The sequence below is a fragment of the Aotus nancymaae genome, unplaced genomic scaffold (genome assembly GCF_030222135.1).
Source record: "Aotus nancymaae isolate 86718 unplaced genomic scaffold, 86718_ANA_hifiasm-v0.15.2.pri h1tg000057l, whole genome shotgun sequence".
In the NCBI taxonomy this organism is placed as follows: domain Eukaryota; kingdom Metazoa; phylum Chordata; class Mammalia; order Primates; family Aotidae; genus Aotus; species Aotus nancymaae.
In genome coordinates, this window is record NW_026988471.1 from 26,281,106 (window position 1) to 26,306,412 (window position 25,307).

A 25,307-nucleotide genomic window follows, 5' to 3' on the forward strand; every position below is an offset into this window, starting at 1 on the left:
TTTGCAGCGTGGAAGTGGACTCGGACCCCCGCGCAGCCTACTTCCGCCAGGCTGAGAATGGCATGTACATCCGCATGGCTCTGTTAGCCACCGTGCTGGGCCGTTTCTAGGGCCTGGCTTCCTCAGCTTCTTCTCTTTAGGCCCAGCTGCTGGGCAAGGAATCCCAGTGCCCCCTACGGGGGCAGCACACTTAGATATTCTTGGGCATTCAGATAGCTCACATGTGCCGACCACGCTTCAGGCTCTGGACTGGAGCTCTCTGGCATGGGGCTGAGGCCTCAGATGCTGGGGCCCAGTCTGCCCCATCTTCATTCCTGCACCTTAAACCTGTACAGTCATTTTTCTACGGATTAATAAATAGCTGAGCTGCCCCTAATTCCTGCTTCCTTGATGCTGAGTATAGTAGAATGGAGCTTTCTTTTAGAAAATGGAGCAGATTCCCAAATTACAAGAGCAGTCTCACCAGGCAGGGCTCTGGCTAGGGCTATGCAGCCACACTTGGCATTTTCACACTCAGGGCTCTTTGGAACTCAGCAGAAGCATGTTACTCTGTGCTCTCTGAGTCCCATGTCATGCTGATGCCAGAGCTTACCTGGGGACTCTGGCTTGTGTCCACCTCTCCTTGCTCAATTCAGTTGACTCAAAAACCTGACAGTTCTGCCCTCTGCCTGATACTGGAAGAACACTCATCAGGGTGAAAGGAAGGCTGAGCCTGCAGTCTGATGCCAGGCATTGACTCTTCCCCACTCTTTCTGGTTAGTCCTCCTTCAGTGGCTAAGGCTGCCTTTGCATTCTCAAAACCTCACCCTGGAGTTCTTCAGCCACTGTCACTGTTAGGAGCCCCTCCTACCTCCCATCCCTGAGAGCCTCTGCCTAACAGTAGACAGAGGGGCAGATGCCATGGAAGGCTGGAGAGCACTTTGGCTTGGAGACCCCAGGGCAGGGGCCTGAGGGTAGTAGCTCATGTGTCTGTGGGCTTCTGAAGAGCGGCTCTTCCATCCCAAGAACTTGATTGGAGAAATCTCATTTCTTGTTTCAACAAAACTTAGCGGCCTCTGGGTACAAAGCACCATCTGTAGAGGGAGTACGAGGATGAGCAAGGCAATTCTCACCCTCAGTTTTCAGGCTCAGGCAGTGGCTTCTATGGGCTACAGATTAAACTGCTGCACACTGGCACATGATAGTGCAAACTGCTCTGACACCATTCAGGGAGCACCTACTTCATCCAGAGAGTATCGGCGTTATTCTAGAGATGAGAAAAGGAGAAGGGCCTTTTTTTTTTTTTTTGAGAAAATGTGAGCAGGAACTTGATGCATATTCTCACTTCTCCTACCAGCCTTCCATCCATTTCACAGATATGGACACTGGCTCAGAGAAGTAGTGGGAGCCAGGTATGGTGGCTCATGCCTGTAATCCCAGCACTTTGGGAGGCTGAGGCGGGTGATTCAACACCGGTCTGGCCAACATGGTGAAACCCCGTCTACTAAAAATACAAAAATTAGCTGGGTGTGGTGGCATGTGCCTCTAATCCCAGCTACTCAGGAGGCTGAGGCAGGAGAATCGCTTGAACACAAGAGGTGGAGGTTGCAGTGAGCCAAGATCGTGCCACTGCACTCCAGCCCGGGTGACAGAGCGAGACTCCATCTCAAAAAAAAAAAAAAAAAAAGGCAGTAGCTTGCTGGGCCACTCACCTTGAGACTCATACACTAGACTTCTTGACCTTATAACCCACCTTTCTGGGAAAGGTCATTTCTGGTTTTAAGGGCACCCAAAAACCAGTGGGAAAGACAAGCCACAAAACTAAGCAGCCAGAGAACCAACCTAAGGTGTCCTGTAGGGAACTAGTTTTTAGAAGAGGTCAGCACAGATACGGAGTCAGGGAAGCCTGTGCTGTGTGGTGTGAGGTGGGTCGTGAGGAAGGATGAAGAGTCTCTGTGGTCCAGTTTGAGAGGAATGGAAATTGTGTCTGTGGTACAGTGAGGAGACACTGAACGCAGCAAAAGATTCCTACTCGGTGTTGTGAGGGTTGAGAGTCTGACAGACCAGACCAGCGTTTTGCTTGTCAGAGAAATGTTAATTTACAACCACAGGTACTATTTGAAGAAGGAGGGTACTAAGTATAATGCCGAGTCCTAGAGCATGGGGACCTCCAGTCCTGCTAATGTTAACCCTTTCCAGTTTCCAAACCCAGATTCCTGCCTGACAAGGTCTCCCTCAGGTACCTGTAGGACTATGTTGGTTGGAAAATAGTGTCATTTCTAGAACTTTTCCTCTCCTTTCTAGAGACTCCATTTCCCTGGTTAAACTGTGGAACAAGTCAGAGATGATTTTCCCAAGTACTCATGAGTACTTAGGACTCTGTCACACACAGATTCCCACAGAGCTTGGAGAGTCTCACCCTCAAGTAGAAGCAGTGTTGGCTGCCAAGTAGCGAATGCATTTTACTCAGCTGCTAAGTGGTGGGAGGTGTTCCTGTCCTGAGCCTTTCTTTGGCTCTCCTAATCATAACACAGCTTAAGTTGAATAAACTTCTTTCCCGTACACCAGAAAGTAGATCTTCTTATATCAGGAAATAAAATGAAAAAAATTATCAGCAAAAAACAAAATTAGCCCTTTATTTTAATTTTAATTTTTATTTTTGAGACAGTGTCTCGCTCTGTCACCCAGGCTGGAGTGCAGTGGTGCAATCTCAAGCTGTCTGCAGCCTCCACCTCCCAGATTCAAGCGATTCTCCTACCTCAGCCTCCCAAGTAAGTGGGACTACAGGCACATGCTACCACGCCTGGCTAATTTTTTTATATTTTTAGTAGAGATGGGGTTTTGCCATGTTGGCCAGGCTGGTGTCGAACTCCTGACCTCAAGTGATCTGGCCACCTTGACCTTCCAAAGTGCTGGGATTACAGGGTGAGTGACCACACCTAACCAAAATTAGCCATTTAATACAATACCTTTGGCTGAGCCTATCCCACATCCACTGAGAAACAGTTTCATATGTGCCATGTAATTGTCATGAAGCATAAAAAGTTGGTTTCCTTCCTGAGATACTTAAGAGGTTTGGTCTATTTCTTTTATAAGAAACGTGTATGTGCCAAGCACTGTTCTAAGCACTTTACAGATTCTAACATCCCTTTTGACACTTGGATGAATCCTTTGAGTCTATCCCCCACCTTGAAAGAAGTCTGGCTAATGTTGGCTTGCTATTACAGTCATTTCCTCCCACCTCTTCACTGTCCACCTAGTGAAGGAGACAGCTCCCTCCACGTAGGTAGTCCACTTGGAGCTTTGTCAGCTGCATTCTAGTCCTGGCCCTTACAACTAACTACGTGCAACCATGGGCAAGTTGGTATGCCTATGGGCTTTTATTTTTTACATTAAAAAAAAAATTTTTTTAAGACAGGGTCTCATTCTGTCATCCAGGCTGGCGTGCAGTGGTGTAATCTCAGCACACTGCAGCCTTGACCTTGTGGGCTCACACGATCCTCCCACTTAAGCCTCCCAAGTAGCTGGGACCACCATGGCCATGCCACCATGCCCAGCTAATTTTTTGTATTTTTTATTTTTTTGTAGCGATAGGGTTTTGCCATGTTGCCCAGGCTGGTCTCAAACTCCTGGACTCAAGCAATCTTCCTGCCTCAGCCTCTGGAATAGCTGGGACCACAGGCGTATGCCACCACAGCTGGCCAATATTTGTTTTGTTTTGTTTGTAGAGATGGGGATTCACTTTGTTGCCCAGGCTGGTCTCCTGGGCTCAAGTGATCCTCTCACCTCAGCCTCCTAAACTGCTGGGGTTACAGACAGCTATCAGCCACAATGCCCCGCCCACCTATAGACTTTAAAAGGGTAGTTGGCAATTCCCAGTGTAAAATTGGAAAGTATTTGTAGTTCTGCAGTAATATCCCCAGAAACAGCAAGGGGACATTGGCCGGTGGGGGTGAGGAGCAGAGAATGAGGGCCAGGATGGGATGAGTGCTTATGGAAGACTCGTCTGGCAGCAGTGCCTAGAAGAGGGAAAGGAGCCATTCCACCATCAGGAAGCCAGTTAGGAAGTTGTTGCAGTAAACACAGATCATGGGCAAAGAGGGTCTAGATTCAGAGACAGGAATGGATGTTATAAGACTAAGAAGAGTGAAGAATGACTGCACAGTGTGGGACCTCAAGACTGGAAGAATGAAGACTGATAAAGGTAGACCAGATAGCCAGTTTCAAGTAGGGGAGGGTCAATTCCATCTGAATGTGATACTTAGCTGCCGTGGGCCATCCATGTGGAGATGTCATGGAGACAGCGGAGCTGGAGAATTGGAGTAAGCACAGCAGACAGGTGGCATTTGTATGTGACAACATAAGTGCTATGAGAGCAGGGACTTTATTCACAAATGTATCCCAAACACCCAGAATAAACGTGTTGACTGAAGCATCAACATAAAGGTAATTGAAGGTTTTAAAATATGCGTATTTGTTCACCAAGAGAATGGGGCTAGCCTGAATTTCAGCAAGGGCGGCAGGAGAACTCAGAAGAAAGTCCTGGAGAGGCCCAAAACTCCAGGTGTGTGAGGGACGGGGGAGGTATTGACATTTGAGGCAAGGACGTCACAATAGTTAGGCTAATGCTTTGTGGTGGTAACCAGGCTTCACGAGGTTACTGAGGGACTGGTTTAGAAGCTGAGGTCATTTACTAAGTGGCAAGGAAAAAAATGCGTGTTGAGATTGGGAGCTCAAAGGCTCTAGAGAAGGTCGGGAAAGCTGTGATGAATCTGCGGTAGATTAATAGCGTTACAAGTGGGACTTGAGGGGAAGCTAAACACTGAATTTGTGGTGGGGTTGGGGGAAGCCATGTCCAGAGCAGGGCCATGTAGGGACTTGTCACTCCCTGGAGCACTCAAGAAATAGAAATGAATGCCTCCTTGAGAAGCACCTGAATTGCTACCATCAAATGCCACCATCAAATAGATTCATACCTCAGGAAGTCAGCATGTACAAAACCGGCTTGGCCCATTGGTAGGAGCCGGGGATTAGAGGATATTTTATGGACTTTACATTGGCCTGACGTTCATCTCTTCGCCATCCTTCCATTCATTCCATCACCAGCAGTCATACTGAGCATGTACTTGGTGTCTGGCTGTGAGCTAGGTGCTGGAGGAGCATGCCTGCCTTCAAGGAGTGTGTGATCAGTAGGGCAGTCTCCGCGTTACTGTGCCTCCCAGCAGTCCCGTGTGATCACATCCTGGTCCAGCAGGATGGAGGGAAGCAGGGAGGCCATGCTTAGGCAGAAAAAGCAAGGAAAAAGCAAGGTTGTTGTTGTAGAGTCTGAACCCTGCTTATTTTGGTAAACTTTCTTGTCTTTTTAATATTCTGGGTTCCATTCCCTTTCATTTCTCCTCCAGGCTTTTGGCTACAATCCTTTAAAAATTTATACCTCATCCTTGTTGAGCCAAAGCAAACAAGAGAATGGAATTGGAGGTTAAGACTGTTTGGGTCACGTCCTCTTGAGTGAGCTTCACAAGGCCTGGGCTTCTTCCTGTCCCCTGGGCTTCTTCCTGTCTCTGGCTGTAGCCAGAGAGCAGGTGAGAGTGTCTGGGGTACCGCACGGGGAATGGCAAGAGCAGAGAGAGGCTAGGGCCGGGGCTGAAGGAGGGAGGCACAGGCTCTGGCAACCCAGGCCTTCCTGCCTACCCATTCTCCCCACATTCTTTCTCTTGCCAGTCAAGGCAACAGGGCCTGCTTTGTGTACGGGATTGGTGGTGATCACAGCTGCATCTAGGGGTATGGTGGTGCACACATGGAGTCCCAGCTGCTCAGGAAGCTGAGGCAGGAGGATCACTTGAGCCCAGGAGTTTGAGGCTAGCTGGGCAGCAGAGCAAGACCCCATCTCAAAAAAGAAAAAGCCCCCACACAGCTGCATCTGGGGCCTCAGGCTTTGCCCTGTTGGGGCCTGGGAACTGCCCCTCCAAGGACCTCTTGGAGGGTATTGACCAGGTACTGATGGGGTGGCCCTGGGAATTCCCAGAATTGGGGGAAGGGAGGTTGGAGAGTTAAGAGAGAAGAGTCCTCCAACTATAAAAGGAACACCCTGAATACACTTCTCCACAGTAAGGGGCTCTGCCTGGCAGAGGGGCAGAGGGTCTTGCTGTCCTGCCCCCAGTCCTGAGACTCCCTCCAGAGACTTCCGGCTGTCTCTGGTGCTCCCAACTAGGCAGTGGGAGGGCCGAACTGGCCTCCTTTAGGCCGGCTGCACCAGGGCCCTGACAGGGTGAGAGGGCCGCTGGAGGGTGGTGCTTATCACCCGGGCTTCTTGACCCTGCTCCACTGGGTCCTCGGCCTTGGCCTTCGCCTCTCAGACGCAATGCGGGACCCACCCTCAGGTGAGCACTCCGGGGAGGAGGACAGACCTGCCCACGCACCCATGCTCTCTGGCCCAGTAACTGCAGCACTAGGCCTCTCAGGTCTGCACTCTACATTCTGGCCCCTCCATCTCCAGTCTCTCCTTTGAACAGCCCTGCAGCCCTCAGCAGGGAAACCCGGCCTGCCTCTCTCTCCTTCTGCTCTCCATCTTACCCTTTCCTGGGTTGTCCCTCTTCTCTGGTTCCTCTCTGACCCAAAAGCAAAAGCGCTCCTCTCCCCTAGTTAATCAGCCATGTAAAGAGCTGGGGCTGGGCTGAGGGATGGGTTGGGCCCTCCCCAACTTGCCTTGCTCTCCCGCCTTCTCCTCACCCCTCCCAGGCACAGCCCCTTCCCCTCCACTCTCCCTCCTCTATCATCAAGGAAGGGCACCCAGGGGAAAGGGACTTCTGGATAAGCAAGTGGAGGAGGGGGATTGGAGGATGATGGGGGAGTGCAGGCAGCTCTGCAGATAATGATTTCCTGGGCTCCTGGGGGAGGTGCCCCTCTTGAAGGTGGGAGAATGCTCCAGAGACCTGTCTCCAGATCCTCCCAATGCCTGAAGGTAGGTGGAGAGGCAGGGCAGCATGGAGAAAGGCTGGGGACTTCCAGGGGCCAGAACTCAGAACCTAGTGGGAATCAGCCCCAATAGTCACCAGCTGCATGACCATGGGCAGGTGAGTCTGCTTCTCCATCTGTCAGGTGCGCAGGATACTCTCTACACCACAGTGCCTCGCACAAAGTAAACTCAATGACTGCTGTTTCCTGTCCCTGCTGTCAAGGTGCTGGGCCACTCTGAAATCTCTCCCCTGCATCCTGGGTTCAACCCAAAAGCTAACTCATGTATACACCTTCTCTATACCAGGCACATTCACACCTATCATGTCATGTAATCCCTATTTTATAATTGAGAAAGCTGAAACGCAGAGAGGTTAACTGTGACTAGAATAACAGTAGAAGGCAAAGCAGAACCAGAGAGCCTGACTCCAGAGCCCCAGGACCCGGAGCACCAGCGGCAGCAGGCTGCTGGAGGAGCCGAGGAAAGGTTTGCTGAGAAACTCAGCTAGGCAAGAGCTTCAAAGGGACCTGGAGTAGGAGTGAGAGCCTGGGCATGTGCTGGGTGGTCTTGGGAAATTCTTTTTCCCTCCCTGAGCCTCCTCATTTTTTTGGGCAGAAGAATGACTAGATGCTTGGTGAGGGCATTCACCTGCCCTGAACATTCTGTTCCCCCTGCCCCTGCAAAGGGACCCAGCATGGCACAGACAGGACAGGCTGTGGCTTAAAGCATTTCATAGGGTGAAAATTGAGTCCTCCTCTTCCCCACCCTCCTTCCCTCTCCTGGATTCCTCACTCTTACCCACCCCCAACCTGTCACTTGGGGCCTGTAATCAATGAGATGTAAAATGAGAAAGTATCAGGAACCAGCAAAGCATGGCGAGCAGCTGGGGCAGCCTTGCCGCCGGCTGTGATGGACTGCCAGCCCTTCATCTCGCCAGCCACCCACGCCCTGATGTGGGCAGCGGCATCTCACCCAGCCTGGGCTGAGGCTTCCAGCTGGATATTAGGGAGGGGGCTAGCTCTGATGAGTCCAAAAGCCTCACCTTGAAAAAGGAATTAAATCTATGGTCTTGACATGGGAAGATGAGTCTAGGCTGCATGGTTGAGTCATAAACGCAGGTTATACGATCTCACCTATAAAATGACCCCACTTCTGTTATTATGTAGAAATACTGACCCCATACTGGGATTAGCAGGCTTCTCAGGAAGTAAGATTATAGGAGAAACATTCACTTTCTTCTTTATATACTTTTCCTTTGTTGGACCCTTAAAACAAGTATATATTGCTTTTATAATAAAAATAATCTGATAATAAAGATATTTCCATTATGAGGAAGGCTCAGAGAAATATGCATGGGCTATTGAAAATGCTCAATGTCCTTGCTTTGGGCTGGGGTTTTATCAACATGGTGGGAAGGCCTAAAGCACTAGATCTCAAATCAAAGCAGAGTCTGATTTTTTTTTTGAAACAGAATCTCACTGTGTCACCCAGGCTGGAGTGCAGTGGCACAATCTCAGCTCACTGCAACCTCTGCCTCCCAGGGTCAAGCAGTTCTCCCTGACTCGACCTCCTGAGTAGCTGGGATTACAGGCGCCCATAACCATGCCCAACTAATTTTTATATTTTTTAGTAGAGATGAGGTTTCGCCATGTTTGAGACACAGTCTCACTCTGTTGCCTAGACCGAGTGCAGTGGCACAATCATGGCTCACTGCAGCCTTGACTACCTGGGCTCAAGTGATTCTCCCCCCTTAGCCTTCCAAGTAACTGGGACTTCAGGTGCACACTACCATGCCCAGCTAATTTTTGTATTTCTTGTAGAGACAGGGTTTCACCATGTTGCCTAGGCTGGTCTTGAACTCCTAGGGTCAAGTGATCTGCCTGCCTCAGCCTCCTAAAGTGCTGGCTGGGATTAAAGGCATGAGCCATCTCACCTAGCTGATATTTTATTTTTTTATTTTTTTAAGACAGTCTCGCTGTCTCGCCCAGGCTGGAGTGCAATGGAGTGATCATAGTTCATTACAGCCTTGACCTCCTGGGCGCAGGCAATCCTCCTGCCTCAGCCTCCTGAGTAGCTGGGACCACAGGTGTGCACCAACATACCGAGGTAATTTTTAAATCATTTGTAGAGACAGGGGTTTCCCTAGGTTGCCCAGGATGGTCTTGAACTCCTGGACTCAAACAATCCTCCTTCCTCGGCCTCCCAAAATGCTAGGATTACGGGCACAGGCCACTATGTCCAGCAGCTTGAGTTTGATTTTTTTTTTTTTTTTTTTTTTTTTTGAGACGGAGTCTCGCTCTTGTTACCCAGTCTGGAGTGCAATGGCGCGATCTCGGCTCACCGCAACCTCCGCCTCCTGGGTTCAAGCAATTCTCCTGCCTCAGCCTCCTGAGTAGCTGGGATTACAGGCACGCGCCACCATGCCCAGCTAATTTTTTGTATTTTTAGTAGAGACGGGGTTTCACCATGTTGACCAGGATGGTCTCAATCTCTTGACCTCGTGATCCACCCGCCTCGGCCTCCCAAAGTGCTGGGATTACAGGCGTGAGCCACCGCGCCCGGCCCGAGTTTGATATTTTTAAAAGAGAAAATCAACAATCCCTTAAGGAGCCTGATTTTAAGACTTAATGTGTCTTAAATGTGATTTAATGTGCAATTCTTAAGACAAAGGGGGAATAGGTGTAAAAGAGGTCCTTGGTGTTCACAGCCTAAACCTGACTCAGGATTGGCTGCTGTCAGGGTTGAGGGGTCCCTACTGCTAGACACCTTAGATAGCCTGAGAACCAAGTCTACACTTTAGTGCTATATGGTCCAGCCACTCTCCCTCCAAGGGACCCAGCCTCCCTTCAGCCAGCCTGAGGCCCAATGGCATGTGGGGACCTCAGGGAATGACTGACTCCCAGGGGTTCCTTGGCTCCTTGCCTTCCAGCCTTATCCTGCAACCAAGCCCAGGGCACGTGGGACTCTCCCTGAGCCAAGGACTCAGGCATGCTGTGAACCAGGGGAAAGGTGGCTTTTACCCTACATCTGAGGGTGGAGGGGCTGGGAAGGGACTGGAAGGGACAAGAGGTCTGTGGGAGGTCACTCCAGAGGCTGGGAAGGGACAGGAGGGATTCTGTCGTTCTCAAGTGACCTATTCAATTTCCCCCTCTTGAGGAATCAGCACACAGGCTGAAAGATGCAGTGAGACATGAGTTTATTGGTGGAGCTGCAGCAGAGTCCTCCCTCTTTCTGGGATAGCCAAGGGCACAGCACCAACAGAGGGATGGAGAGATAGACCCCCAAATAGACACATGGATGAGGCAGACTTATAGAGACCATAGCACAGCCACATAGGCACAGGGACGCACAGGCTACAGCACCAAGAACATACACACACACAGACAAAACCACAGGGCTAAGACACACGGACAAAGTGCGGGCTTTGGGGCCCCTGCATAGACAGAGCGAGCGCCATGTGGGGAGGGGGCCCCTACTGACCTCCCCCAGGCATAGGCACACCAACAGCACATAGACAGGCAGATGCCCCCAGCTAGCCAGCCAGCCTGCCACACAGACAAATGGACTGCAGGGAAAGGATGTTCGTGGCTCTCCAGACCATGGGGAGAGGGTGCTGCGGGCCTTCAACACACCCCGCCACACTGAGGCCCAGGAGTCCCTGCCCCTGAACTGATCACATCTATTCCCCTGAGTCCCACCCCACTCCCCACCACACTTTGGTCTTGCCCACTGGGGCTGGGGCTGGGGCTGAGGCTGGGGGAACTGGCAGGTAGAAGGAAGGAGAGAGGAAGGGGTATGGGCCTGGCTCGGTCCCGTCTCTGTGATCAGGGCAGCAGATGCTGAGAGTCCGGGGCTGAGCCTCGGCCTGGCAGTAGGGTGAGGGCAGGGCTGTGGCTCAGGCTTGGGGAGGCTCCCGGCAACGCAGGCACTGGGCCATCTCTGGCTGGTACTGTTCGACCTGCAGGGTACAGCTGGAGAATCCAAACCGGGAGTAGAGACGGGATGAGGCTTCAGCCAGGACGGCTTCAGGGTCAGCAGTGGAGTCTGTGGGAGAGTGATAAGAGGCGGCATCCATCCCAGGGGAGTCAGGAACAGGCAGGGGCTGAGATAAGGACAGGGAAAGGGGCTGCACAGCATTAAAGCCAGGCGTGAATGGAAGCCTGCTTTTCTTCCTGTATTGTATGAACAGCATAAAAATGTCAAATCAAATGTTGGAGAGACTCACCCCAATCAACGGTGCTAACACACTACACTATTCCTAGTCTCCTATTCTCTCCTGTCACTGAGTATCCACATACAGCTCAGTGTTTCAGCAGCCATACCACCCGATTTCCCAGGACAATCCAAACGTTAAATATGTGTCTCATTGTCCCTCTAGAGTTACCATCAAATATCCCACAAATTATAATATTTTTGGCATCCAAATTGCATGTCTCTGATTGCTTCTTGCATCTGGAAGAAACCCAAAAATCCTTTGTCAGCTCATGACTCACCATATATATTTTAAATAGTTGAATCATAATGTAGATGTAATTTTATATTAGGCTTTTTTTCTCAGCATTATACCATAAACATTTTTCCTAGTTGCCGTACAGTCTTCATAAGCATCATTTTTAACTGCTATGCGATACCTCAGGATGGAGGTGCCATCATTTACCTAACTGTGCCCCATCACTAGACCTGTAGGTACTAATGATCTTTCAAAGGATTGTTGGTTCCCTGTGTTACTTCAAAGAGGGTGAAACCGCCCCCAGAACACTGCATCCATGACTCCTTGTCTCCAGCATGCATGAACACACATGCATGTGTGTGTGTGTGAGAGAGACGAGAGAGAGAGACAGAGACAGAGACAGAGAGACAGAGAAACAGGCAGATCAAGAACAGCTGAAACAGTCCCAGTAACTCAAGCTATTGTCCCATGTTGGGGGTGGGGTATGTTCCACGTAGTAACTGGCTGGGGCCAGTGGGACTCACCAATGGCCAGGTGTGCAGAGGCAACATGGTAAGTGAGCGTAAGGGCCCACAGGTGCAGCTCATGGGTTGCCCGGACTCCTGGCACTGACAACAGTGTATCCCGCACAGGTTCAAACCCCACATTGCGGGGGGTACCTGCAACCAGTATCAGCCATGCCTTACTGCCCGGGCCACTCCTGCTCAGAAGCAGCACCCCCACCACCGGACTCCACCTCCCCTATCCTGTATCCACTCTCCTGTTGACCCCTACAATTCACCCTATGCCCAATCCTCCTTCCAAGCAACAAACCCCATGAGCCAGGCCTTCTTCTTGTACTCTCTTCCAAGAAAAAAGTAGTGGCCCAGTGGGAGAATAAAGTCAGACAGGGACGCAGCAGTGGGGAGCAGTGGTGACTGACTCACCTTCCATGAGGATTCGAAGAACGTCTCGGAGGGTGGGAGCCGTGGATCCAAGGGCACAGATGGAGAAGAGGAAGGTGCTGATGGGGTCAGCTGCCTTGTATTGAGGCTGCAGAGAAAGAGATCCCTAAGCCCAACAACCAGGGACCTTTCAGAGAAAGATCTAGGGGTATCCTGAAAAAACAAGACCTGAGAGGCCCCTCAAAACCCTGCAGAGGGGACAGGGAACATGACCCATGTCTGGGAGAGTCCTGGGAGGTGGGAGGAAGGAGCTGGAAGGAGGGGAAGGAGGCTTTGGCACCTGGGAAGAAGGGGGCTGGCATGTGGAGTTGTGGGGAGGAGGCTGGGGCAGGTCTCCAACAACGATACCTTGAAGTAGATGAGGATGGAGGCAGCCAGTACCCCAAAGCTCTGCAGGAGGTCCCCCAGCACATGCACAAATGCCGCCCTGACGCTGGTGTTCCCCAGGGGCAGGGGCTCTTCAGGCCCCTCCTCCAGCGGTGCGTACTCTGCTCCCCTAGACCCGTGGCTGTGGGGAGGCCCAGCCTGGTGCAGCACAAAGGCCATTCTGAGGGGGAAGCAGAGCAGCTCAGCCCAGGGGCTTGCTCCTGCCTCCTATGCCCCTCTCTCCACGCCCCATTCTCTCACCTCCCCAGCAGCCTTTTCCCAGCCCCTGGAAGAAAACAGTGTTTCGAAAGAGAGAGAATGCAGCCTAGCGGAAAGAATACTGGACTTGGTGCCACACACAGGGATTCGAACGCTGGCCCTGTTACCTTCAGAGCTATGTGACTTGAGCAAGTCACCTGTCAGGATTGACTGCATTAATGGTAAACTAGGGGTAATACTACCCACCTCATGGAGTGGTTGTGTGGTTTCAGAGCAATCATGTTGATGAAAGCCCTCATCAGAGTGACTGGCCCGTGGCAGGCCCTTAACAGAGATCTGCTGGCTGAATTTTAGGTCTCTAGCCCAGACCCTTCTCAGGCACACCCAGGGCAGCCCGGGGAGAACTGTGTGTGCACATGCTGTGTGTGTCTGATGGGGAGGAGAGAGCCAGCTCTCCCATCTTGGAGGAAGACCCCCTCGCTGTGGGCCCCACAAGGTGCCTGCTCCATACTGGGACGTACAACAGGTTGGCACAGACTGCGATGCTGGCGGTCAGCAGCATGGCACCCCCCTCGATGTGGTAGTCGCTGTGCAGCAGGCGGACGAAGGCCAGGTACAGGAGGATGCCAGTGACCATCCAGAGGGAGACCACAGAGGCCAAAGCCCCCAGAGTCTCTGCGGGGGGGAGACAAGCTGTCAGAGACCTGCTCGGGACCCTGGGAGGTGCCCTCTGGCAAGATTGGAGAGTCATCGGCCATGCAAGGGCCTTACCTGAGCGGTGCCAGCCAAAGGTCATGGTGCGGGTGGCTGGACGGGTGGAAAGCCAGAGGGAGAAGAGGCTGCCCATCATGCTACCCACGTCCGCTAGCAAGTGGGCTGCATCGGTCATGATGGCTAGGCTGTGTGCCAGATACCCGCCTGCCAGGGTGAAATGATGGAGTCTGCTTCCATTTAGAAAATATCATGTAGTGTGTATAGGCATGGAAAATAAATTGGGGGATATACACCAAAAATGTGAATTGGGGTTTTCCTTTTATTTTTTTTAAGATGAGGTTTCACCATGTTGGTCAGGCTGGTCTTGAACTTCCGACCTCAGGTGATCTGCCCACCTTGGCCTCCAAAGTGCTTGGATTACAGGCGTGAGCCACCATGCCCGGCCATGAATTGGGGTTTTCTCAGGTGATAGGATGATAGGTATAGTAACTACTGTTAACTACTGTTATGTACTTCCTTTCACTTATCTGTATTTTCTAATTTTTCTACAATGATAGATTTTATTTTAGTAACAAGAAAATAGGGTTTTTAAAAGGAGTCAGCCCTGACCCACTGGCTCCAGACCTCAGTCGGAATTCCCTTTGGTGCTCCGTCCATCACCCCTCCTACTTTCTGAGTCCTGGGCACCCAGCTCCCCTATCCCAGCCATCCCCATCTCTGCATCTGTACCCAGGAACATCCCTAGGACTCTGGGTGGAGAGTGGCTTGGGCAGGTGTTGGGAGGATGGGGTTGAGGGGCTGCTCCCCAACTTACCGACCACTTCCCCTGCCATGAAGACGAAGCACACGGCACAGGCAGCATACAGCTGTCTCCGCGCATGCAGCCTCTCAGGGGTGAGCCCCAGCGGTGGCAGGGGGTCCCTGTGGCAGTGGTGGAAGGGTATCTCCACAGGTTTGGATTCCTCAGGGACAGGCTCTGAGGGCTCTGTGAAGAGACTGAGGCAAGCGACATGGTTCAACCTGGGCCTGGCCCACAGGCTGGCCTGCTCACTGGCCTCATCAAACCATCTCTCGCTCCTTCCCCAGGCCTGGTGGTATCTGGGAGCTGGGCCAGCAGAGGGACACATGAGAGATGGGGGCCAAATGAACAGGTCAGACCCCAGTCTCCCTCTTCCTTCCATACACAGAGCCATAGAATTTCACAGCTGGAAAGCACCTTACAGACGGTCTAGTCTAACTATTTTTAACAGGTGGGGTCGACCAGACACAGTGGCTCATGCCTGTAATCTCAGCACTTTGGGAGGCCAAGGTGGGCGGATCACAAGATCAGGAGATCGAGACCATCCTGGCCAACATGATGAAACTCCATCTCTACTAAAAAAAAAAAAAAAATTAGCTGGGCGTGGTGGCATGTGCCTGTAATCCTAGCTACTCAGGAGGCTGAGGCAGGAGAATCACTTGAACCTGGGAGGTGGAGGTTGCAGTGAGCTGAAAGCAAGCCACTGTACTTCAGCCTGACCACAGAGCAAGACTCCATCCCCCCAACCCCCCTAAAAAAGGAGATGGGTTCTCGCTCTGTTGCTCAGGCTGGAGTGCAGTGGTGTGATCAGAGCTCACTGCACACTTGAGCTCCTGGCCTCAAGCGATCCTCCCACCTCAGCCTACTGAGTTGCTGGGATTACAGGCATGAGCCACTGCACCTGGCTCTAGTCTAGTATTTTATTAAGTTAGAAGCATGAGGCTCATAGACTGGGGGGACACATGGAGGCCAACCCAGATAGTTGGTAGAACGGAGAATAGACCCCAACACAATCAATTTCTTATGCTAGGTACCCCAAAATGAGCAGGATTCCTGCTGATCTCTGAGAGCTTCTGGTGAACAGGGTGAGTGTGTGCCTATACTATGATGTGCAATGAAGGTAGCCATTGTCATTAGAGCAGTTAAAGTGCCATCAGTGTTCTGTGGATGGAGGCCAGACAAAATAATGAGGAAATCAGGGAAACAGCTGCAGGAGGTAACATGAGAAGGGCCTTGAAGAATGGGAAGGATTTTGATAAAGACAAGTGAATGCTATGCCACGCACGCCAAGGCACTATGAAGGGAAGGTAGGATGAACTGTGGAGTGGGACTCAGCACGTGATCCTGGCCTTAGTGTGCCTACTTTCCGGGCCCACCTCCCAGAGTCTCCACTCCTAGATCCTGCCCCCTCACTCTCTAGACATGCAGCTGAAGTGTGGCCCTTTAAGAGAGAAGTGGAATGTTGGGACCCAAAAAGTCTGATTCCTGGCACAGAGAACTGATGGCTAGATTCCGGACCTGGGGTTGTCATGGGGAGGAGGGGGTGCAGCCTGCTAAGGCTGAGGATGGCGGTGGGAGGAGCATACTAATTGGACTTCAGTCTGACTGTAAGCATCCAGCATAGATCACCTTAACTGCATGGTACCATAAGCCTCCCTTCACAAATGTATGGGGCTTGGGGCCTCACTTGGGGATGCCAGAGGCTGAGTGAGCTCAGGCTGAGTGCTAAGTCCATTCTGGTCCAATTCTCACCCCCACCACTACCCAACCTGAACCCAGCAAGGACAGAATCTTCCACAGAATTCAGGACCTAAATAGAAAATACAGTACTAGAAATACTCATGGAGGTGTGACAAGAATACCCACGAGTGAAAACGATGGCTCCAGATAGAAACGTGATCATAGCTGCAAAGTGGGACTGCCAAGTGGGTGAACTGAGTTTTGAGGGAGGTAGGGGGAACATTTGGTGCTTTACTGGTAGATTAATTTCTTGAATTTTCAAAGCCCCATTCAAGTCTTAAAATCTGGGTGTGTATGATGCTGGGTGTGCTTCCAGAGGAGATGGGGTGGTGAAGGAGGCTGTGAAACCGATCCTCATTCGTTCAATGAGATGTGCGGAGCAGAGCACACATAATGAAGCCCGGTCTGGTGGGAGAGACAGATTGTAACAAATGGCTTACTATGCAAGGGCAGGCTGATGCTAGGAGGGTTATGAACAAAGCACTTTGGGGTGCAGGGGAGGGAGCATCCCCTCACAGGGGGCTCAGAGAACTTCACAGAGGAAGGCATGTTTAAGGAGATGAGACACAGGTGGAGAAGGGTGTTCCCGACATGCAGACTGACAAAGACGAGGTGTGTGGCATGGAGCCTACGCGTGAGGTGTCGGGTGGGCTGAGGAGGAAAGTGCTGGGCTCAAAGGAACATAAAGGGAGATCCACCGACTGCTCGAACAAATATCTCCTGAGCACTGAGATGACCTTGCTGATGGGAGGAAGAGAGGAGAGGAGAGGAGAGGAGAGGAGAGGAGAGGAGAGGAGATGAGATGGAGGGATCTAGAACAGACCAGGCCAGAGCTTCCCTGGAGGGGCAGGTAGGTTAGGAAATGCCTTTCATAAAATGCTGCAGGATTTGGTGACTAATGGTCATATGAGAGTGAAGATGGGCTGGAGTTGGAGATCGAGTCTGAAGAGGAGAGGCTGGGTGGCTTTGGGGGCAGTGGGCAAGATTCATTCCCCGGCCTTGTGAGGCACGGCCAGGCATCAAGGTGGCCACCCATCAACAGGCTGCTCCCTTTTGTTCTGCATAAATTGGGCACTAAGGAAGCCTGGCTGTTGGTGTGTGGGGGTGTGTGCATGTGGGGTGGCTACATGCTGTTTAGAGACGAGGAAAGGCTGTTTCCTCTCCCTGGCCCTCTGAAACCCCCAATAAACAACCGATAATATTGAGTGGGGAAGAAGGGTGACGTAGCAGGGGCTGAAGCAAAGTCAAAAGGATACCTGAAGAGATGCCAGGCCCACGGCAGAGCCCCTACCGCGCCTCTGCAAGCCCCTGCAGGAAGAGGTCCCGCTCCCTTCTGCTCGCCCGCCGCCCCCAACCCGGCTTGAAGGCCCCCACCCAAGGAAAGAACCAGAAGCACACAGAAGCACCACGTAAGAGACAAAGGGAGAGGGACTGGGAGAGAAATAGAAAGACTGAGAGAGATGGGGGAAGAGAAAAAGCTGGAGACCCTGCCAAATTCCGGAAACAAACGGACGGTCAGCCGACAGACAAGATGGCCCGCGGGGGGTGGCAAGGGAAGCCGGGCGGCCGCTCCGAGGGGCTGGCGGACGGCGGCGGCAGCGGGCGTGGGGGCCGGCGGGGCGCGTTGGCGGTTCTCCTGCCGCCCCCGGCCCGCTGTCCCGGAGGCTCCACAAGCCTCATTTCACACCTCGCCGCCCCCAGCCCCGTCTGTGCGGAGCCGGGAATACCCCCGCTGCCCAGACGCACCTGCTCCTTCCTCACCGCCCCCTCGCTTCCCGGCGGCTGTCCGCCCCGCAGGGGTCCGCAGGAGCCGCGCGGGAGCCCGGCCCATCCTCGGGCCCCGGCACCAACAGCTGGCCGCGGCTGGATGGGGCGCCCGGAGCCCCGGTGCGCGGAGGGAAGCCCCGGGGCCTACAGAGGGAGCTCTGAAGCCTGGGCAGCGAGGCGCTCCCGCCCTGGGCCCAGGGCAATGCGGACCTCGGGGCACCGGTGCCGGCTCCGGCCCGACGGAGCGGCAGCCGCTCCCAGGGAAGGCAGGCGCAGCGGGGGCGTTGGAAGGGTCCGGCGGCTTGGGACGCCGGCCGCGGGGTGCGGGGCCGCTTCACCGTAGGAAATTTGGCGATGAGGAGGAGACAGAGCTGGCGGTGGAGGGCAGGGGTCCAGGCCTGCTGCGGCCGGGCGCTCCGTGCAGCCAGAGCGGACGAAGCGGAGTGCAGCGGACCCAAGGGACTCGCAGTGCGCGGGGATGCCAGCCAGGGTCCGCGCCGAGGGAGACAATGAAATGGACGGAGGGTAGTGGGGTGGCGCCCCCGGACCAAGGGCCAGCCCAGGTCTGTCCTACCTCTTCAAACGCAGGCTGCCGCCGGCGCCGCCGCCGTCCCGGGGGCTCACCAGGCGAGTGGTCTCCGAGCCCCCCGCGGCGGGAGAGGGCTCCATGTTCCCGCTGCCCCGACCGTCTAGGCCCCACCGAGACGGAGAGGCGGGGCCGGCCCCGCGCCAAGTCCGAGCAGCCCGGCGACCCCCGGGCTCCCCGCAGGGCGGCGGGGCCACCAGAGTGGAGCGAACTGCAGCGACTGTGGCGCGCGGAGTCCGAACTGCAGATCCCGCTGCCGCCGGAGCCCCGCCCCACGTGGGGCGAGCTCCCCAAGCCCCGCCTCCAGGCTTCCCGGCCTCTCCCCACGCCTAAGCCTCGCCCCCACCGCCAAAGCCCATTTCCCCGCGCCAGAGCCCGGTGGGGGCGGCGGGAGCACCCCGCCACCCGAGTTCTGGAGAACTCCTCATTTCCACAGCCCCATCCCCTAGGCGAGCTAGCCCCACCTCTGCACAAAGCCCCGCCCACCGGTTCCCAGCTAGCCCCTCAAACCCTGGGACCTCATGACCAATCTTCGCCCAACGACCACCACTTTGTGCATGCCCGCACGGGAGTGTTGCCCACCACGCCTCACCCTGTGGCCTCAGTCCTCACGCGGAGGCAGAAACAGGCGTACCCATTACCTATCTCCGGAGAACCAGAAAGAATGTGAGGTGAGTGGTGACACATAGGGAGATTCCAGGGACTCCAGAAACCCCTCTGCGGAGGATCTGGAGTCGGAATTCATGAGACAAATCTGCTGCTAATCACTGTACCTCTAATTATCATTTATTTTTATACAGAAACATTGGGTGACAAGCTTCCTGCTCTCCTCCAATCCATTATTATCCCTGCTTTTCAAATGAATAAACTGAGACCCAAAGGAAGAAGTAAGCGTCCAAGGTCATGCAGGCTGTGAATAAAGGGCCCAGCCTGGACGCCCATCCTCTTTCTCTCCCTGGCTCCGGACGCTGCACTGGTGACTGGAGAACGCGTACAGTCCTCTTACCGGCGGGGGCGGCCAGTGGAGCCGAGTAGCCTCGCTGATGTCACGGCCACTGTTTATGGAGAGGGGCTGAGGGGCAGCGTGTCAGCTAGTGATTCCCGTCCTCCACACCTGCAGCGCCCTCCCGAGCATTACCGCATTTTGCCTTATTTGGGGGAAACCTAGGGGAGGGAGAGACTTACAGCAAAGTCGGTGGCCGAGCCTCAGGTCGAAGCTTCAAATGCTCAATGTTCTCTCCCCTCACACCTGCCGCCACTGTAGAATGGGAGGGGTGGGAAGAGGATTGTGCACTCGAAGCTGTGACAGTCTGTGAAGAGGAGGGTCTGTAGGAGGAGGGGAGAGAGTCAGCAGGGATAGGGAAGTGTGGAGGGTGGGAATGGTTAGTGAGCCCAGGCAAGAAACTCATCAACCGCATCTTTCAGAACACACTGGGCGTCCTGAACTTAGGGTTCTGGGGACAGACACCTACTCTCAACATTGTTATTCCAAGGAGACTGCGAGTGCACTTGCAAAACAAAACAAACAAAACAAAAACGGGAGCATGTGCCAGATACAGTGTTGGAAGTGATGGAGTTAACCCGGGAGAGCTTCGCGGAGGAGGTGAGGCTTAAACAGATTAGGCAAGCTGGGCGGCGGGCTGGCTGTTCCGGCGGGGGAAGAGAGTGTGGCTTGGCTCGTGCCAAGGTGTGCGGGAGGCGCGTGCAAAGGGCTGTCCTGCACGGTGGCTGCTGAGCGACACGGGAGAGCGACAGGGGCTGCAAGCGCCCTCCCTGCCCCCGCCTGCGCCAGCCTCTCCTCCGCGCCCGCCCCGGGTATCTCCCCCAAAGGCCCAGCCTAAAGCCCACGCAGGGTGAGGGAGCAAGGGAGCAAGGGTTCTTTCTCCCTCCAACCTCCCCTTAAGGCGCGGGACTTGAGGGACCCCCGTTCCTCCTTGGGTCACAGGGAGGCACACTGAGGCGGCGAGAGGGGGAAGCCACCTGCCAAGGTCACCCTGCCCGGCTATTTATCAGAGCCGAGGTGGAAGCCAAGTCCCTGCGTGGCTATGCCAGGGCTCCGGGTACGTCTGGCCCGGCGCCGTCGGTTTTCTAAGCGCCGCACCCATCCTAGGGCTCTCCCCAATTCTGAGAGCCCTGGAGCTGGCGCAGGGGCCACCGCACTCCGCGGCTCGGATGCGGTAGCCTGGCTTTTAGCTACCCGGGCGGGTGAGCTCGAGAATGGGGAGAAACTGCGAGGCCCTATGCGGGGAACGGGATTCTTGGCAAGGCTCAGCCAATGACAACAGGGGACAAAACAATGGCTTCCTCCAGGATTTCCCTTCCTTAGCAGCCCCGAGTGCCGGGAGGGGGCGCAGACGCCCGCACGTGCCCCACCCGCCCCCGCAGGGAGCCAACAGGCGGGGAAGGCAGAGGCGCCTTGCAGCGCTTGGCCAAACGTGCCGCCTTCAGAAGCCGAGGGCGCTGGCGGTGGGAATACCAACCTCCACTTGAAATTTTATGTAAGGAAAGCTTGGCAGCGAAACAGGGTGCTTGCACCTGTTCCTCAAAGAGCTATCAAATGGCCCTATGAAAATCTTTGCAAAGGGTCCTGTGAATGTCAGGCCCCCGGAAGTAAGCCGGGCGCGGTGGCTCACGTCTGCAAACCCAGCACTTTGGGAGGCTGAGGCGGGTGGATCACTTGAGGCCAAGGGTTTGAGACCAGCCTGGCCAACATGGTGAAACTCGTTTCTACTAAAATTACAAAAATTAGCCGGGCATGGTGGCGCATGCCTCCTCATGCCCAGCTGAGGAGGCTGAGACAGAAGAATCGCTTGAACCCCTGAGGCGGAGGTTGCAGTGAGCCGAGATAGCACCTCTGCACTCCAGCCTGGGCAACAGAGCAAGAGACTCTGTTTCAAAAAAAAAAAAAAAAAAGTCATGCTACACCTAGATAGGAGATAGGAAAATTACCCAGGGGTTGGAAAGTCAGCTTAGGGCTGGTGCCCTGTATGGACTGTAGTCTTGTAAGAAGTATTTATTCAACATTCATTCCCTGCCATGTATCCTTCTAGCTTACATGGGGATTGGTGGTGAACAAGACAGACACATTCCCTCCCCTCCAGACTCTAACTTGATTGCAAGTGATTTCTGCTCTCCAGTCCATCCTTACTGATGTATCCATGTGCTCTTACAGCCTATCCTGTCCTGCCTCAGGTACCAATCTTCTGTAAGGTGAATCATTAGGCCACTTTCAGTCCCAAAGGCGTGATGGAGGCAAGAAGCCCTGGATGGTTCCCAGGAGGACAGGTCAATGCCAGCTTCCAAAAGGCCTCTGGCAGAACAGGCTATATAAGGACTGCAGGGGGACCCAGACTAGAAGTCCATGCTGGACCGGTTCATAATGGGAGAGTAGAGCGACTCTTTGCACTGAGGTCAGGATTTAAGCTGGGCTGGAAATTTCAGGCAAAATTTAGAATGTAAGCCTGTGGACAAAAGTTAACACCTGACAAATCCAAGCCAAGCTGAAGAGCATGGACAGAAGAGGCAACCTGGAGATCAACTTCTACTCCATTCTCTGCTCAGATGTCACCTCCAGGAAGCCTTTCCTGAATTCTCTCAGACTGGGTGTGTGTCTCTCCCTGCTTCTCTCAAGACTCACATTGTGCTTATCTGACCCCGGCACTCACCTCATGGTGATGAAGTCCTTTGCTTGTCTGTTTCTTTGTTAGAGGGCAAGCTCCCTGAAGGCAGGAATTGTGTCTTTCTCATCTGTGTCCCCAAGCCCCACTAATGCCTGGCACATAGTCCTCAATTAAGCCATCCCAGAAAGGAGGAGCTAGTTGAGTGGAAGTAGAATGGAGGAGGTAGGATTTTAGCTGGTCACAGGGAGAATGAGGGAGAGTGGCAGCTTAAATGTCACTGCCTCAGGGAGGCCTTCCCTGGCCCCCACATTAAGTTAATTCTCATGTCATACACTCTCATCGCACAATACTTTTTTGTTTTTTGTTTGTTTTCTTTTTTGAGACAGGAGCTCACTCTGTTGCTCAGGTTGGAATGCAGTGGTACCAACATGACTCACCACAGCTTTGACCTCCTAGATTCAAGTGATCCTCCTGCCTCAGCCTCCCAAGTAGCTGGGACTACAGGTGTGCACCACCACATCCAGCTAATTTTTTTTTTCTTGCATTTTTTGTAAAGACAGGTTTCACCATGCTGCCCAGGCTGGTCTCGAACTTCTGGGCTCAAGCAATCCTCCCACCTCAGCCTCCCAAAGTGCTGGGATTACAGGTGTGAGCCACTGTGCCTGGCCAACACACTAAATTTTCTTTCAGCACTGATCATACTATAACTAAACTGTTATTTGGGATTATTTGTTTCATCATTTGGCTTCCAGGCTACCATAATCTGGTTTTCCTCCTAATTCATTGGCTGTTTATTTTCAGTCCCTTTTGCTGGTTCCTCCCCATATTCTCAGTCTTTTAGTGCTGAATTTGCCTAGGCCTTGGTCACTCTATTCTCTTTCCACACTCATTCCCACGGAGCTATCATCCAGTTTCTGGTCTTTAAATACCATCCAATAACAGCAGACAGTAATGATTGTTGAAGTTAGACGCTGGGTACACAGAGAGTCATTGTACCATTCTATTTTTGTATGGGTATGAATTTTTCTTTATTTTGATATGGAGTCTCGCACTGTCGCCCAGGCTGTAGTGCAGTGGTGTGATCTTGGCTCACTGCAATCTCCACCTCCTGGGTTCATGCAATTCTCCTGCCTTAGCCTCCTAAGTAGCTGGGACTACAGGCATGCACCACCACGCTCAGCTATTTTTTTTTTTTTTTTTTTTTTTGTATTTTTAATAGAGATGGGGTTTCACCATGTTGGCCAGGATGGTTTCGATATCCTGACCTCATGATCCACTCACCTCGGACTCCCAAAGTGCTGGGATTACAGATGTGAGCCACCATGCCCAGCTGGGTTTGAATTTTTCTATTAAAAAGGATTAAAAAGAGCCAGGCATGGTGGCTCACACCTGTAATCCCAGCACTTTGGGAGGCTGAGGCAGGCAGATCACTTGAGGTCAGGAGTTCAAGACCAACCTGGCCAACATGGGGAAACGCTGTCTCTACCAAAAATATAAAAAATTTAAAAAAATAAAAATAAAAATAAAAAAAAATAAAAAATTAACTGAGTGTGATGACACACACCTGTAACCCCAGCTACTTGGGAGGCTGAGGTAGGAGAATCACTTGAAACTTGGAGGCAGAGTTGCAGTGAGCCGAAATCGTGCCACTGCACTCCAGCCTGGGTGACAGAGTGAGACTCCATCTCAAAAATAAACAAATAAATAAATAATAAATGGCATCTGTATGGTGGCAATTCTCAGATCTCTCACTTGGACTCCAAACTCATGTATCCACATGTCAGCTTGACATCTCTTCCTTATTATCTGACAGGCAGGCCTGTCAAGCTCCATAAGCCCAAAACTGAGCTCCTGATGGTTACCCCATCCTGAGCCTTCTCTTTCTGCAGTCTTCCCATGTCAGCACATGGTAACTACATCCTTCCATCTGCTCAGGCCAGACACCCTAGGGTCATCCTCAACTCCTCTATTTTCACTCTACATCTAAGCTGTCAGCAAATCCTGATCCCGCCCTTGTTCAAACCATCATCACCTGTCTTCTTGATGACTGCAGTAGCCTCCTCCATGGCCTCCATGTTTCACCCTTACTGCCCTAAATAGTCTATTCTCAACCAAGCAGGTAGGCAACATAGGTCAGATGTGTCACTCCCCATCATACTCAGAGTACCAGCCAGAGTCCTTCTAATGTCCTGCAAGGGGCCTACAGAATTTAGCTCCTCTGGTCCCATTTCATACTGCTCTCACCTCACTCCCCAGCCATCCTGGCCTTCCCGTGAGTCCTACAATACACCAGGTATGCTCCTACCCCAGAGTCTTTGCATTTGCTTATCTCACGAGCTGGAATGCCCAACCTACCTCCTCACATACTTCAGGTCTTGACTCAAATATCACCTGCTCAGGTCCTCTCTCTGCTTGTCCTTTTAAAAACTGCAACCTCTCCCCAAACATTCTCTCTCTCCGTTCTTTGCTTTCTTTTTCTTCATAGCCGTCATTACCACCTAACATACTGAATATTTTACTCATTTTGTTTACTGTCTGCCCCTGTTGCCAGAATGTGAGCTTCATGATGGCAGAAATTCTGTCTGTTTTGGATGCTGCTGTACCCCCAGAGCAGGGTCTCATACATCATAGTACCCAGTAAATATTTGTTGAAGGTCTTAATGAACTCTGTCTCCCATATTCAGCTCTAATCTATGAGGGAGGAAAGAGTTTGACCACTTATCATTGTGTCCAAGGTACTAGGTATATACCAGTGCTTGGTTGATATTTGTTGAGTAAGTGAATTAAGGAAAAGGACAGTTTATGGGGAGAAATGGTGTGAGGGCAATGGTAAAGAGGTGAGAAAAAACAGAAGTATTTAGTGAGGAGACCTGTTTGATTGCTGTGAAAAGTTCACTTTAGGACAACGGTAGGCAATGAGTTGGAAGGGGTAAATTGCCATAAGGTCATAGAGCTCACTGCCAGATTTCAAAGATCGTTTTGCATCTTGTATGATGCTATGAGCAAAGCAGTAATGATGGAAACATTGCTTTTTTTTTTTTTGAGATGGAGTCTCACTCTGTCACCCAGGTTGGAGTGCAATGGTATGATCTCAGCTTACTACAACCTCCGCCTCCCGTGTTCAAGCGATTCTCCTGCCTCAACCCCCCGAGTAGCTGGGATTACAGG

The 25,307-nt window shown here is 52.6% G+C and overlaps 2 protein-coding genes across 4 annotated transcripts in view; one reads left to right on the plus strand and one right to left on the minus strand.

The window, feature by feature from the left end:
• Nucleotides 1–4,411, plus strand: part of CAD (carbamoyl-phosphate synthetase 2, aspartate transcarbamylase, and dihydroorotase) — a 30,396-nt gene extending 25,985 nt beyond the window's left edge. Inside the window, exon 44 of the mRNA XM_012475442.2 lies at nt 8–4,411. Within this exon, the coding sequence (XP_012330865.2) occupies nt 8–110 (103 nt within the window). The 3' untranslated portion in view covers nt 111–4,411. The remainder of the gene's footprint in view (nt 1–7) is intronic.
• Nucleotides 4,412–10,106: 5,695 nt separating this feature from the next.
• Nucleotides 10,107–18,602, minus strand: SLC30A3 (solute carrier family 30 member 3). Of its 3 annotated transcripts, XM_012475553.2 has the most exons (8): nt 18,508–18,602; nt 14,442–14,623; nt 13,685–13,831; nt 13,435–13,588; nt 12,677–12,875; nt 12,311–12,416; nt 11,909–12,043; nt 10,107–10,978 (listed from the first exon to the last, which is right to left on the minus strand). In XM_012475553.2, the coding sequence occupies exons 1-8, from the start codon at nt 18,600–18,602 to the stop codon at nt 10,830–10,832; spliced, it is 1,167 nt and encodes a 388-aa protein (XP_012330976.1). In that variant the 3' UTR covers nt 10,107–10,829. The 3 variants fall into 3 exon arrangements, with proteins under 3 accessions (XP_012330976.1, XP_012330975.1, XP_064220016.1); XM_012475552.3 differs by lacking the exon at nt 18,508–18,602 and having other exon boundaries at nt 14,442–17,635; XM_064363946.1 differs by lacking the exons at nt 11,909–12,043; nt 18,508–18,602 and having other exon boundaries at nt 14,442–17,639.
• Nucleotides 18,603–25,307: the final 6,705 nt, after the last annotated feature.

Bases quoted from the DNA above. Each gene is read 5' to 3' on its own strand.
- SLC30A3 (XM_012475552.3), bottom strand. From the start codon at position 14,820: ATGGCTCTGTGTATGGAAGGAAGAGGGAGACTGGGGTCTGACCTGTTC. The intron at 13,832-14,441 runs GTAAGTTGGGGA...TCACCCTGGCAG, and splicing joins CATGGCAGGGGAAGTGGTCG to GCGGGTATCTGGCACACAGC. The intron at 12,876-13,434 runs GTACGTCCCAGT...CTTCCCCCTCAG, and splicing joins GCAGTCTGTGCCAACCTGTT to AATGGCCTTTGTGCTGCACC.